This window comes from Anastrepha obliqua, chromosome 4, assembly GCF_027943255.1.
Source record: "Anastrepha obliqua isolate idAnaObli1 chromosome 4, idAnaObli1_1.0, whole genome shotgun sequence".
Classification (NCBI taxonomy): domain Eukaryota; kingdom Metazoa; phylum Arthropoda; class Insecta; order Diptera; family Tephritidae; genus Anastrepha; species Anastrepha obliqua.
Window position 1 is genome coordinate 113677766 of NC_072895.1, and position 15462 is coordinate 113693227.

At 35.7% G+C, this 15462-nt stretch overlaps 2 protein-coding genes across 5 annotated transcripts; one reads left to right on the top strand and one right to left on the bottom strand.

Moving 5' to 3' along the window:
- Positions 1-1572: 1572 nt before the first annotated feature.
- Positions 1573-14256, top strand: LOC129245667 (uncharacterized). The gene is made up of 2 exons (XM_054883986.1): positions 1573-2432; positions 14098-14256. The coding sequence occupies exons 1-2, from the start codon at positions 1702-1704 to the stop codon at positions 14234-14236; spliced, it is 870 nt and encodes a 289-aa protein (XP_054739961.1). The 5' UTR covers positions 1573-1701; the 3' UTR covers positions 14237-14256.
- LOC129245666 (enhancer of mRNA-decapping protein 4 homolog) lies at positions 5122-13380 on the bottom strand. 4 transcript variants are annotated; one of them, XM_054883985.1, is made up of 15 exons: positions 13294-13380; positions 12810-12991; positions 12528-12733; positions 12075-12463; positions 11760-12013; positions 8079-9142; positions 7795-7992; positions 7534-7722; positions 7185-7472; positions 6922-7126; positions 6619-6859; positions 6392-6557; positions 6102-6319; positions 5750-6042; positions 5122-5686 (listed from the first exon to the last, which is right to left on the bottom strand). In XM_054883985.1, exons 2-15 carry the CDS (start codon positions 12923-12925, stop codon positions 5500-5502), a joined length of 4014 nt encoding a protein of 1337 aa, XP_054739960.1. In that variant the 5' UTR covers positions 12926-12991; positions 13294-13380; the 3' UTR covers positions 5122-5499. The 4 variants fall into 4 exon arrangements, with proteins under 4 accessions (XP_054739960.1, XP_054739958.1, XP_054739957.1 ...); XM_054883983.1 differs by having other exon boundaries at positions 13129-13371; XM_054883982.1 differs by having other exon boundaries at positions 13047-13371.
- Positions 14257-15462: the final 1206 nt, after the last annotated feature.

Below are 15462 nucleotides of genomic sequence, written 5' to 3' on the forward strand. Positions count from 1 at the left end.
AGAATAATAGGTGGCGCCTGTCGTGGTATCGTTACTTTGCTTGCAACGACTTTGACAATAGCAGCTGATTTTGGTGACGTCACACTAGACAAATTGGTGTTCAATGTGACCAGATTACCATTTTCGTAACCTGATTTAGCACTTTTTTTGGCCCTTGTGTAATCAATAAAACTTCTTTTTAAAAAGCCGAAAGCCTCTGCTCCTAGCGCTGCGTTTTTGTGAGTTTGCTAATAATTTTATTATCATGTAAGCTTTTAAAAATAAAAGTAAAAAATAAAATAATTTATTTTTAAATTAGTTCAATAGTTCAAGAATAAGAAAGAATAATAAGGAAGTATGAAAAAAACAAAAATTTATATGCGAATACCCATTTCGCATTTTAAAAAATTTCTGCACCTAAATTGAACGACTGCCTGTTGATGGCAACTGAACCCTTTCATTCATTTCTAAATATTTTTTCACATATTTTTTATTTTTTTGCTTAATAAAATTCTGACAAAAATTTACAAACCCGCGATGCAGTAATGCACTTCAGATATACATCTCTCCGTTACTTGGAATATTCCAAATATAATATTATAACTCCATTAACATTTTTTTTCAAATTCATTTATAATTCATACATAAATCTTTGACTCACACAATTTTGGTAATTTTAAGAAAATTTTAAGCTCATTGGCGCGTTTCTAAGTGTCTTAATGTTTTTTTGTTTTCTCTTTTTTTTTGTCACTACATTGAAGCCGGTCTCGTATTTGAAGAATTATGAGCCGGTAACACTGTGCGACAGCAATTTTCGGGCCCAAACCAATTGCAAATGTAGAATAGTAAAACCCCAACTGGGTTTTGGTCTACCGGGTCACACTTTTTTTTACCTTGTACTAAATGCCATATTAAATAATATAGTAAATCCAGTACAAATATTGATTTCTCTTAAATTTCGTCTTAGAAGACTTTTAGTAAAATTCAATGAGAAATTTTTTTGTAGAACATTTTAACCCGTTGAATCCCACTGTTATGTGACTATTTAACCCATTTTTTCAAAAATTGTTCAAAAACCCTCTTAAAATGAGTATTAAAGGTTTAATATGTTCACAAAAAGATTCCTTGGAAAATTTCACTAGTGGTTGTCAAAGACATTGTGCTCCTATGGTAATACAATTGTACGATTTGCAAACGGTGTTGAAGCGTAAGTCCTTCCATGATGAAATGTCAATGAATACTGAAAAAAAATATTTGACAGTAGTCACGCGTGATCTGTCAAACACCCCCCATTGGAAAAGTACCTTCAATCTGATAACCCTTTATTTGTTCTAAAATTACCCACGTGCTCCAATATATTCACTCATATTTGGATGCCCAACTGACGTTAGAGTAGTTTTTCTCATGACTCTTTCCGAATAATCTTCTGAAATAATCAGCCTTATCCGGAATTCCGTGTGGAATTTTTTTCCACTTCATTTTGGCTTTCATTTGTAGTTGATTGGACCGATTTTTCCCCCCAAAAATCTCCGTGAAACTCAATTCCAAATCTATTCTCTGTGTTTTCTTTCAGTTTACATTTTTTCACTTCAGTTGAAAATAAGTCATTAAGTTTTTCTTTAAACTCCAAAGCAATTGTTTGTTTCTTTAATTTTTGAAAATTATTTAATTATCGTGTGAGTTTCAATCGCTTTTAAAACGAGAAAATTCCAAATTCGAAAAATGTTTGCGAGCAGCAGTAAAACGAAAAATATTATTGTCCGAAATTCTATGACGCATAGGCCAACATCAGCCATAACCACAACCACGACCACAACAGCATTGGCACAGCGATCTGCGAGTCGCGTAAATTCAATAGCTGGCGAAACTAGAATCGTTGGCTCACTTAGTAGACCACAAATGCGATCGAGATTCACCGAACGCAAGCCAACTCCACTATCGGCAACCGCATCCGGACGAGTGCACAGCAGCCAAATTCAGTCGGGCCTCATAAAGGCGCAAGCATCGACCATAACAGCACACGGTGATGGCCGTAAAGTGATCCGAGGCATACCGAGCAATACTGCGGCGCGTGCCACCGCGCGTCAATGGCAAAAGAGGGAAGCAGCTGCAATAGTGGCAAAACTTGCCGAAGGCCCCAGCAAAAAAACCGAGCATATGGAACAGCTAAATCATGCAGATATTGGCATACAGACAAACGAACCGGAAATACTCAATCACGATCTAATCATTGGCGATATTAAATTGTTACACCCAACGGCAAGCGTCATGGCAGATATCGAGCAGCAGCGCACTGAGGCACGCAAGAAATTGCTGCTGAAGGCGCAAAGAAAATTCGAGGGCCACTCAGAGAAGCAGGAAGCGCATTTGACCGATTTAAAGGAATTCCTTGAGAAGTCTGCGGTCACCAGACGTTCACGCAAACCGAAACTAAACATTGAAGTGGATAAGAAGTGAGTGGAGGAAATTATTGTTCATAGAAATTTTAGTTCAAAAAGCACTTAAAAAGCCAACGAAGTTATCAGATTCCAGAAAATAAAATGTAACTTTGTTTTTTTTCTTGCAACAGCATAAAATACTTCGGGGAAACTTCTATTTGCGGGTTTGCTGCCGATGTGGGAGTTCGGAGAACGAATATAAATTATTATTATCTTTCGCTTATTAGAGGATGAACTGGTAGTTCAGGCATCAAAGCGACATTCTTTAAATTTTTTTTAAACTAAACCAAATACTCGTACATATGAAATATTGCAAGCGAATACTCAGGCCTATGGAAGAACTGAATGTTGTTGTTATTGTTGTAGCAGTATCTTCGCCCTGTCAGTGTAGTGTAATTACCGGTCGTCTTCGTCTAGCTCATCTAACGGTAGGCCCAGGAAACTGGCTGTTTCGACGGGTTGGGTCCAGAGGGAGAGGGGTGTTAGATGAGTGGGTTTGTTGGGGCATGTGAAAAGGTGGTTAGTGTCGTACGGGGTGCCTTCACATGCTGGACATTTGTTTAGTATGTCGGGGTCGATTCTGGATAGGTAGGAGTTTAACCTGCTACAGTATCCAGAACGTAATTGTGCCAAGATTACGCGGACTCTCGGGGAAGCTGGAGCTCTTCATCTGCGATGTGTGGTGGTTGGACTCCGATAACGGCATTCGGGGGTCGGGAGCTTAGGAAGGTGGTAAGGATCTCCCGATGGATGTCGTTAATGGTCTGTCTGTATACTGTCTGAAGAACTGAATAATGCTTCAGTCTTTGGGAGCACAAATTAATTTAAGGGGGTAGTATGGTTAATTCGGTGTAAAACAAGCATATTTTTCGAAATTTTTTTTGTCGACACAGTTGATTTATTCAAAATTTTAAAATTACTTCATTATAAAGTCATATTTAAAGAATATTGTGTGAAATTTTCATTGATTTTTATGAAGAAATGAGTTGGTGGCAGCGAATCTTCGCGGACGTCTCATAAAAAAGTTTTATTGCGGTGTCCCTCAGAACTCATTATTGGATCAACTAAAATCAAAAAACCAAATTGATTTCATCAGCTAATAATTTTTCGCAGGTAACAACGTCGAATTTTTTTTTTTTTTTTTTTTTTTTAATTTTTAAAGCGCTTTGAAGTCAAAACACCGATTTTTCATAAAAAAAACTTGAAAACTTTGTTGTTTTAAAATATGACAAAATTAAAAAAAAAAAACTCGACGTCATTACCTCGTGAATAAAGTAAAGAAACAAAAAAACCAAATTTGAAAAGAATCGGTGCAGTAGATATGAATCTACAGTGGACACCGACCGTAAAAAAGGCAAGTGTGAGAAAAACGCGTTTAAAGATTTGTGAAGATTGTGAAATCCGGTTGGAGAGGTAGATACTTAATCCTTTGTGTCTTTGTCAATTTTACTCTAATGCACTTCAAACTTTCACACAATAATCTTAAGATGTTATAGAATAATTTAAAAAAAAAAAAAAAAAAAAATGAAAAAAAAAAAATACCATACTACCCCCTTAAAAATAACTGATTGTAAAACCACATTAGTTTTAGATATCTCGTGAATGTGATATCTCCGTGAGTTGGGACTATGGTTAGATTCGCTGTATGACTATATCGTACACACTTCTTCTTTTATACTTCTGGCGTTTGTCAGTTTGAGCCGAGGCCAAAAAAAACTGCGCCAATTGCTTTGGACTTTTCCGAGCTTCCGCCAGTTACACGCAGGGAGGTACTTCTGCAAATGGTCCCCCCACTGTGCTCGTGGTTATCCTTGCTTTCGCTATCCATCTATGTTTAGTGCTTAGCTTTGACTATTTATGTTCTATAACCAAAACCCAACTTAGAGTTCCTAAATAAAAAAATTGAAATACTGCTGAATTGGTGCATCTTTTTCGCAATACGCGTTGTGCAATTTGTTAGTTTTGTGAGAAATTTAGAAGGCGTACATTGTTTTTAGAAAATGAGTTCCGCGCATGAAAAACGATTGGAAGCAGTGTTAAAATCTTTCTTTTGAGCGAATAGTTGCATACGTCGGCCCTGGTGTTCTGCTGATAATCGACAACTTCAACGAACTGTTAAACGTCCAGTTAAGGGTCATCTTTGGCGCTGCTTCTTCGAAAAAGGATTTGACCGTTCATTTGTGTTTACTGCCAATGAAGTTAATGAAAAAAATTTACCAAAAAATAGTATTACCGTCAGCTACATAAATGTTTAGACGAGTTAGCCAACCTAAGATTTTTCAAGAAGGATGCAGCTTTTCGTCTTTTATTGTTTATGTACAATTCTCGGTTTTACCGAATTCTTTGCAGTACGTTCGCATTTGTCATTCTCTGTTTGTCCATTTTATTTTTGGGATTCTGTGCAAAATCCATATATCAGATGGTTCTAATTTGTTCAAATCAGTGGTTTTGATTGTCCATATCCTATAGCAATTCTCTTTTAAGGAAATGTGGGTTGATGATTAAAGTCAGCATTTCGAAGTGGTCGTTGAAGAGTGCAGGGCGTCGTGTGACGTAACATGACATGCAAATGAAAATAATCTCGCAAGCCAACGGTGTATTCACCTTTCCAAACGTTTTTTCTATCAGCTGCAAAATGCCTTCAATTTCTTTAAGTTATTATAAAAAGGATCGGTAAAGTATAAGTTGGCCGCTTGTCCAATGAATAAAACATCCATTTTTTGCGTTCAATGAATTAACGATTCTTTTTTAGTAATTTGTTCTAATTACAAAGTAAAATTCCTTGCCACGAAATTACAAAAATAAATTCCTTCAGGCAAAAATCATAAAACTTCTCCTTGAGGGTACCAACTAATTGACTAAGGATTTAGAAAATCAATGATCATCGTTGGACGGACTGATTTATAGTCGGAATTAAGCATTCAGCCAAGGCAGTTTGAGTTCCTCCTCCACTTATTTTTTGTATATTTATTTAGTCAAGATTTAGTCAACCTACACTAAAACAGTGCAGAACCAATACTCTCTCTCTCTCTTTTAGTTACTAGCATTAATATAATATTTTTACGCTCTTTCCAATCATATATTAAAATTGGTCCATATATGTTTGAACGGCCTTCATTAACATACGTACATTGCTACACTGCGGGCTGTTGGAATGGTTTACCAAAAACATTTTGCAATTACGAAATAGTTCTTGCAGTACTTTTGGTGCATGTTCACGCGTAATGGGATCCATCGGGTTAATAGCTAGTAGAGCATCGGCTAAGTAGCTTAATAATTAAAAAACAGCAAATAATTTCTTTTAAATCTGTAACAAAAAAGTTTAAACCTACTTTTGTTTTACTTCATTGTGATTACTCATGTCGGCCGAGATTTGTTGAATCAGCGATAATAACACTTTCTGCTCCAAGCAGCAATCGGGTGTGAAGACCGTAGCATGGTCGGCATTCTTTAAGGTAAACTCCACCAAATTTAAATCATTGGCCAACAAAGCCTGATGAAATGCTTTGTTGATTTGGTTTTGATGGAGTAGTAATTTTATAGTGTCTTTCATGTCAAACATGGGAGCCGGAGTGTTGGTTTGGGAGCGTAACGCAACAGTTTGATTCTCAAAACACCTTCGCATCTTTAAAGATCATAAACGTGTGTTATATTCTTACATTGTCACTGAATCAAATCAGTTACCTCAGTCCGAAGAGTTTCTTGAATTTGTCGCGAAAGTAGAATCTCTAGGCTTTTCACGTCTTTACGTGTCTCAAGCATTGTTTCTGTCACCGAATTCCGATGCTTAATTAGTATTGAGTCCAAATGTTGACGAAAGCCGGAGAACTTATTAAGAACCTCTTCTGTGGAGTCTTGCATAGGTTGCAAATGTTGCAGATAATTATCGAACTGTTGCATAACTGTTTCAAATGAAACGATACATTTAACATATTAAAAAATCATAATAACGATATTTAATATATCCCACATACATTCTTTGATTCCAACAGAAAAAGCGTCATGTAGTTGTTTAAACATATTTTGTGATGACTTCTCGTAAGCCGGTATCAAAGTGCTAGACATCGATTCAATAAATGCTGCCTGCAGACTACCTTGAACCCCAACCAAAACGGATTTTCCAAAAGTGTCAATTATGTTCTAGAAGCAAATTTAGATGTAAAGTATTTGCAAATCGAAGTATTCTACTGTGATATTATACCTTGCTCTTGCAAACTTGTGAAATATTTTCCTTAAGCATAAGGTCAAAAGCTGTTAGTTTCTGAGCGACATCTAATTGTATTTGTTGTTGCAAGTGTTCAATTTTCGCTGACAGCATTGGTGCTAATTGACGCTGAATTTCCATATTTATCACCTTGGATACGACTTCCCCAAGATGTGTTAAAATATATTGATTCAGAATTTGAATTAAACTTTCCCGTAATTCTCTATTTTGCTGATCCCTATTGATGAAAATAATATTATTGGAATAAAGTTTGGGTTTTAATTAATTGATTCGAAATACCGTCCGGCCATAAAAGCTGCTAGTTTCTCCTTGTGCTCATTTTCGTAACGTTTAAGATACTGTTCCAGCAGCTTTGACAACTGCATTTCTAATTTAAATGAGAATTCAGACATGCTCTTTGTAGATGCCATTGGATTTGCTTTCTTCATACTGGCCACTTCTGCTTGAAGATTGTTAATTTGCATTGATTGCGCCTTTACTAGATCTATTAAGCAAACAATTGATATTTAGACCATGAAAACGAGTTAGTTATTAAAACCTACCAATTAATTGACTTATTTTCCCATTTAATTCCGAGAACTTCGTGTTGCTGCTACCTTCCATACCTTGAAGATTCCCATTACTGCTGCTGTTAGTACTTATAAGATTTGGAGCAACATGACTGTTATTGAGATTATTCCCCGAAGAAGCGCTTACTGCTTGCGAAATTAAATTTGCCGCATTCTGAAGCTCAGTTGAATGTTTGGTAGCAGATTTGTGCATCTCCGGGACTTTTGACCAATTCGGGATGCTGCTGGTGGAATGGCATGTGGAAGCAGACACATCCAATCCTACTTACAAGAAATAGTTATTACAGCACTTTGAACACAAAATGTCTCATTGAATTTAAACCTTGTTCATCCATTTGGGCTGCTGGTGAATTGTCCACCTTAGCCTTGATATTAGTAGCAGTTTTGTCGAGTAACTCATCATCGCCACTGTCATGCTCTTGTAGTGACATGATTTCCTGTACTTCCCGACTGGGGCTTGATCCACCACTAGCCAGATTGTCCAAATTACGGCCGACATTGTTTCCAATAGCTACCAAATTGGAAATTACAGGGTTCAAATATGTGTACTTGCATATATTCTCAAGAAAATAATTCGAATTACCGATAAATTTCTTCTGCGGGTCTAAAGACTGTTTCAATTGCAATTTTTGATGTTCCTGATCTTCAATTATTTTATTATTTACCAAATTCAAAATATTTATAGTTTCTGTTTTTGGTGCCGATGTTTGTCCCGCTACACTGGCCAACATTAAAATTGTGTTTAACACATCTGAACTGACACAGTCATTCGTGTTTTTATCTGCAATTAAATTAAAACTATTTAAACTGTACAGCCCTTAGTATTAAAGAGAATTACAAAACTTTATAAAAAACTAAATATCTTACCACTTAATGTGGAGCTAAATGCATCCGGTGTCATAAGATTTACTTGTGTGAAGCTTTTATTGCTTGTTTGGGGAGAAGCAGTGCGCGATCGAACATCATTTAGTTCAGCGGACACCGCTGCTGGTATAGCGGATGCCGTAGCTGCCACTGTGACAACTGAAGAAGAAATGGTTGCTGTTTGCACGGTCACTTGATTAGCGACACTAACAGATGGGGCCGTCGCAATACCGAGTAATGATTCCAAAGAATTGCTTTTACTGTTTTTTTCTTGTTTTACGCGTTCCTCATTTACGTCTTCCGATTTAATATGTGAATATGATAATTTATTCGAGTTCAAACTGTTTGCAATTGCAATAACACCACCCTTGATAATATCACTCCCACCACTTCCAATGCAGCTTCCTACGCTATCTAGTAAGGATGAATCTTTAGAAGCAATTACTTCTCCGCTCTCATCAGACAATGTGCTTCGCACGTCTGTATTTTCCGTAACAGATGGTTGATATAGTATGCGGCACTCCTGCATACTCTTCGATTGCACGATAAACATTCGCACCACTACGCAGTATGTGGAATTAGTTTCCTCATCATAGTCATCAAACTCATCGCATAGATAATTATCGTTGCCACATTTATAACGCCGCACTGCAGCATCGACTATTGAAAATGATAGAATCCCGGAGCTAAGTGGGAACTCTGAAATGCTTTTTATATATACGAGCGAAGGTGAATTTTTCGAAAGAGACTTGGAACTGCCAATACTACTATTGCTACTAATGCTGATATTCGCCAAATTGTTGTTACTCTCATTATCAGAACCTTTCGTTAGTGATGTATTGTTGCTGTTATTTACAATTTGCATGATATAACATGTGCGTGTATCTAAACTTGATATAACGAAATACGAGGATGTTCGATCGATTTCAGCAATAAAACGCAGCGGTTTTTTTTCTTCTGTTGCTGTGGTAATGCAGAGTGATTGCAGGCATTCCCAAGTACTGCAGTCCCATACTTTGAATTCAGTATTATCAGCGGCGCCGGTGATAGCATATTTCCAATAAGTTCTGCAAAGAGTAGGATATGATTATCAGAGCAGGTGAAATTTTTTTATTTAAGTGCATTTTATTATAAAAGAAATATTTTCACTCAAAACGGACTTGCAAAGTGGCTCAGAGATAAGAATGTATTGAGAATCGTTGTTCATAGCCAAATTTGGTTCAGTATGTTCGTGACTACCATCCGGAATTCACAGAGATAACGTAGGTTCGGTTCCAAAATTTAGAAAAAGTTGTTTCTAATAGCCGTCGCCCCTCGACAGGCAATGGCAAATCCCTCGAGTGTATTTCTGCCATGAAAAAGCTCTTCATAAAAATATCTGCCGTTCGGAGTTGGCATGAAACTGTAGGTCCCTCCATTTGTGGAACAACATCAAGACGCACACCACAAAATAGGAGGAGGTGCTCGGCCAAACACCAAAAAAGGGAGTACGCGCCAATTATATATACATATATATGTTTCTTACTTATAAAAAATAAACAATTTCGCAGTAACGTTTTGAAATATTTTCATTTTCAAATCAGAAAATTATAATTTTTTGTTTTGCAGATTAGATGTACATATGTGCTAGTTGTATATGTTAATCTGTTGATTGCTGTATTTCGACAGGTCTGGAGCTTGGTACACTGCGTATCCCTACCTCCAAATGTCACCAGCAACGTTTCTTTGCCTTTGCCCCAAATGCTACCGGCTAGCGACCTAAAGATTTGGTCCATTTTTCGTTTTGTTCGTTAGTGAAACCATTTCCCAAGGCTTTGATTAGGTTTTTGTCACCCTTTTATTTCATGTAATTGAGGCTGTTCTTGTTGTTGGTGTTGTAGCAGTGAGAGGGGAGCAGGGGAGGGGTGTTAGATGAGTGGGTTTGTTGGGGCATGTGAAAAGGTGGTTAGTGTCGTGCGGGGTGCCTTCACATGCTGGACATATGTTTAGTATGTAGGGGTCGATTCTGGATAGGTAGGAGTTTAACCTGCTACAATATCCAGAACGTAATTGTGCCAAGATTACGTGGGACTCTCTCTCTCTTTGTAATTGAGGCTCTCATAATTGTGCGGCTTCCATACATCTTTTTATTTTTAAAGTGAACTTTAAAACTATTCATATTAAATTATCCCAATTATATGCAAAGCGAATAGGTTAAGTGTGTTGTTTGTTTAAGTGATTAAGACAATAAACAGAATTTTGTGCCCATTAACAAAATATTTATAGGCTCTCGGGCGGTGAAAATTTGCAAAGTACTCTTACGCTAAATGGAAATAAGATTCGATGTCAACTAAACAACTTGAAATTATAACACCAAATAAAGTTCTTTCTAGTACTGATGTATCAATTTCGCTGCTGCTCGACGAATTTGAATTTCGTGTAGTGGCCAGTTCAAGTTGGCCATATTTCTGGCGGCTCTCGAGTTTAGATAAAACGAGGTAGATTATGAACTATATTAACAAAACACTCGGGGTTTGCAGAATAACACGAATATGTTGTGAAAATATCTTAATTTACCAATGAAAACTATCAAATAAAGTATGAGTCACACTCGAAGTTTATAAAATGATAACTGCTTATTCTAAGTGAGAACGAACGAGAACCGTAAATAGTTACTTAAATGTATATGGAAAAACTCGAAAGCAGATAACGACTTCGAATTAATAAAATTTTTATGATCATTAAAAGTAAATTTAGCGTCAAATATAACCCTCAGATCAATAATATCCAAGAAGTTTTGAAGAACCCTATTAGCAATGGTATGAGCGTTGCAAAGACCACTGCATCTCGTTTCCACGACAGTCGGTTCTGCGTTACCGAAACGACCCGGATTTATATCCGGCCAAGGACTGTCACTCCAGCAGCATTCCCCGTATGTAGGTAGGGGGAATGTTTATGCTGCTACAACAACAACCACTGCATCTCGCAAACTTTAAATGAAAAAACTTTTTAATATTCAAGCACAGTCGCGAAGTTCTTACTGACTAGCTACAATATATACAAAAACAAAAAAATTATAAAAACTTAATAAGTAAAATTTATTAGTACCTGAAATAAGAAAATAATAGATTTTTAAGAAAGAAGCGGCTTGAAAAAAAATCAATACAGCATCTTTTATATTCCTTTAACTCAATTAATATATATAAACCTTATACTTCAAGATGCAAACTTATAAAATTGCAGACTCTTAACAGTAGCATTTATTGGAGTGGAAGAATAATTTATCGGTTACATTTATCTACGATGTTCTTAACACTAACATTTATTGTTGGAATTGATACAATTTTATGTATCTGCAAAAAATCTTAGGCGGTATTCAATATTTTCAGTTGATGTTGAACCTACCACTAGATATTTAATTGAGTTTAAGGCAATAGAAAAGAATAGATGTATTGTACGTTTCCACGACAGTCGGTTCTACGTTACCGAAACGACCCGGATTTATATCCGGGCAGGGACTGTCACTCCAGTAGCATTCCCCGCATGTAAGTATGGGGAATGTTTATGCTGCTACAACAACAACAATAGCTGTATTGATTTTTCTTCAAGTCGCTTCTGTCTTAAACATCTATTATTTTCTTATTTCAGGTATTAATAATTTACACAGCTTAAGATAAACCTGTTAGAATTTCAATTATTACTTACTCAGATACATTTTTGGTTAAATTGTCTAGAAAAAAGAAAGAGGATATAGGTTTTCCATTATGTGGATTCCATTGATGTAAACACCGAGGTTCCTTGTCATGCATGTAAACTTGATAAAAACGTATAACACCATCAGTACTGCCGACACCCAAAGTAGAACCATCGGGAGATAAAGCTACCCAGCTTATGGTGCACAGTTCATCGTAGACTTTTAAATAGCCTGTCGAAATATCATTCGGATGTATAACACCCGCCTAAAAATGTTTAACAATTGTAGATCGTAAATTATGTGGATATACGTTTGTATATATATACACTCTTTCCATATTCAGTTACGATAACATTTATATTGAAACATTGTAACATTGAACCTCTCGCCCACGCAATTAATTCGCTATCTTCATCATCCTCACCGGGGACATCAATAAAAGGACACCAAGATATCTTGTCATATTTGGGAGAATAATTTGACAACGGATCTTCTATTTTCACAATAAGATTGCATAGCAAGTTGTTACCAACAAGATCTATTTTATGTATGTAAAGAGAATTCATATCAATTGAACCGAGTATACGCTCCTTTTCAATATGTGCAAATTGTAGATCGAGAACTTCCCCCGACATCCCCTTGATTAAAGCACGAAGTCCCGTCTGAGCTTTAACAACACGAACCATACCCTCAACACGCGATAGTTTGTTATTAACTGTAATATTTACAAGATATAAAATGTATATTACAAATTAATGAATAATCCACAGATTTTATACCGTTAATGACATAGGCAATGTGTTTTCCATCCATGTGCACAGCAATTAAATGACCAGGATAGTTTTTTAACTCCCATTTGTAATCCACAATGTTCTTTAATTTCACTTTTGAAGATCCATGATCATGAGTGCCGGGACTGCAAATAACTTTCACATTATTATTTGTGATTTCATGAGTGCATTGGTTGTCGTCAGGTTTAAAAGTACTAAAGAGGAAATAATAGAAATATGGACAATTTATTTATATTGATCGGACTCCTTTCGAGTTATTTGTATCTTTACATGATACTGCCACTGGAAACTGCACCAATGCCATTTAGAGCATCACTAGTTAGCATAGACGAACCCACATTGTCAACATCAGTTTGTTGTTGCTGCCCCATGTAATTGACGCTCATTTTAATTTCACTGGTCCGTCCAGTTATTACAAAATCTGAATCCAGACTGCCACGCCTTCGCAACCGCTGTAAAGAACTCCTTATAAGCGCAATTATAATTACCACCGAAATTAACATTTACACATAAACGCGCAGAAAATTAAACACTGCGCTTTTTCCACCGCGCCTTTGTTGAACAAAAAAGTAATTTTAATTTTTATTGCCTTGATATTCCTTTTTAAGAGATTCTTCACAATCTCTGGACTGCCAATGATGTGCTCCTTACAGAAATTACAACTCACAGAAATTCTGTATTTCTAATTGAATATCTTCAATTTTTTATCGCTTATATAGCTTTATTTTAATTGCATTTATAACCGTAAACCTACGTAGTAAAAATTTTGCAATACTGTTTCCTTTAATCACATTCGTAGTTCTTCACCCACAAAAAATTTTTCCCGACGCCGCAAAGCGAATAAGTCAAAACAAAAACAGGGTTGTGTTCATTCCGAGTGTATTTCACAAGGGCTAATATTTTAACCGTGCACAATAAACAAAAATCAATAAGAATCGATAACTTGCTGAAGGGAAAATTATCATTAAATGTTAGACCATAAGTAAAAGCGAATTTACTAAAGGTGGTAGCGCTAGAACAACGACAACGTTTTGAATTATTTTATTTTTCGTGATTTTGACAAGTCTGACCTCAGTTTCCTTTCCAATACAAAACAAAAGGAGGAGAAATTGCATATTTTTAAACATTCAGTTAATGGCTCGGTAATATTGTGATTTCTGAGACTGACAAGCCATTACAAACCATGTGAAATATAAAATGTTTGTACCATGTTTTTCTTATTAATTCGGTATTCTTGAAACATATCCAAAGTTATTGAATAATATTAATTATAAAAAACTAAGATATAAAATATCCATAGTACCCAAAATTGCACACCAAATTTTTGTCTTTTTAATGACAGTCCGGGTTTATTCTTTGTTAGTTGAATTCTCTTACTAATTTTTCCAAGTATTTTAGGATTTAGTATTGTAGAACAATGCCTACGGGTAACTCAATAAATACTTATGACACGAAATATTATCGCTCTATGTATACGGAGACTTTAAAAGAAGTAATGTTTCCCTATGTTGATGAAGAAATTGGAATTGCATTTTATTATTTATCTCTCTTTTGCCAGACTCATCAGCTCTATGGACGAAATACTAAATAAAGGTGTGCCGAAAACTGAATCCATAACAGATATTAAAGGGCGTATCAAGAAAAAGGAGCAAGAATTGCTAACACTATTCGACACTGTAGAAAATTTGAAAATTTAATGTAAAATGTAATGTAAAAAATTTAATGTAAAATAAATGTAAATAAATACTACACAAATTGCAATGTCATATGGGAACGGCAACAACAATTCTTACAAATTATCAAGCTTCGGTGTTCATTTATCCAAAACACCTGCAAAGTAGGGGAAATTGAGAGCGCAAAATGGCATTTCATTTTGAGTGGTAGTTGTTAGTTTTAACTGGATAAATTTGTACTTGTAAGAATTTGCAAGTGAGGAAAATAGCTGATCGCAAAGTAAAAATCAACACGAATTAAAATTTGCGAATCGAGTTAAAATTCTAAATTTAAATAAAAATGGGGATCAAAATGGAAAATGTAGATATAAATAATGGCCCTTATTATGAGCAACATTCGATCTTCGACTGTAGTCGAAAGTGCTGATCGAACGAATTTTCATTTGGTATTATGATGCTCATTCGTTGAAGAATAGGACTATTGTGAATTTCGATCGCTCGACGCATTTACAATAGATAATTTTTCTCAGCTGATACAGCAAATCAAAATAAAAGAAAAAACCGATTGTGTTGAAATTCTTTGCTAACAACATTTTTAAAAGTTAAAAAAAGTATTTTTTGTGAAAATGAGTACAACGGAGTTGTGGTTCGACGATTCATCGGACGATGAAAGATTAGTGAACTAGCTATAAGTAGAAAACAGTTGAGGGGCGCATCCAACTCCCTAGAAATGGCTTCCACTGAGTAAGTTTAGAATTTTCAAAATGTGTTGACGTACTTAATACCTATTACAGAAATTTCCTTACAGATTTTTATAGAACTTTAGATTATTTAAAGAGGCGTTTATGAACCTACTGTCCAGTACAGAAAACCAGTTGCAGCAGTGCACCCGACCCAAATCCATTCCAAATATATTAAAGCTAGCCACAATTCTGCGATTTTGTGCTCAGGGATTGTACCAATTGAGTATGGGTAATGAAGGTATGCTAGGACTTGCTCAACTCACTGTGTACAATAATGCTGAAGATATTGAAGTGGAGTCAAATAACGGAGAAGTAGAAAACATAAGAAATGAAATTTTGAGAACATTATAGAAAAATCTAAAAAGTATTAAATAGAAACCTTTACGCCACAGTTTCTGTTTTATTTTTGTTATACATTTTCTTTATTCAATTATTCGTCATTCGAAAAAAATATGTATTTGAGTTCCTCTACATATTTCAGCCCATACCTGCCAAGGGAAAATAAAA

Excerpts from the sequence above, each read along its gene's own strand:
- LOC129245667 (XM_054883986.1), top strand. The coding sequence starts at position 1,702 with ATGTTTGCGAGCAGCAGTAAAACGAAAAATATTATTGTCCGAAATTCT. Across the intron at positions 2,433-14,097 it reads AACATTGAAGTGGATAAGAA|ACTCATCAGCTCTATGGACG; the intron begins GTGAGTGGAGGA and ends CTCTTTTGCCAG.
- LOC129245666 (XM_054883981.1), bottom strand. The coding sequence starts at position 13,042 with ATGTTAATTTCGGTGGTAATTATAATTGCGCTTATAAGGAGTTCTTTA. Across the intron at positions 7,723-7,794 it reads CCCGCAGAAGAAATTTATCG|CTATTGGAAACAATGTCGGC; the intron begins GTAATTCGAATT and ends CCAATTTGGTAG. Across the intron at positions 6,558-6,618 it reads CACAAGTTTGCAAGAGCAAG|AACATAATTGACACTTTTGG; the intron begins GTATAATATCAC and ends ATTTGCTTCTAG.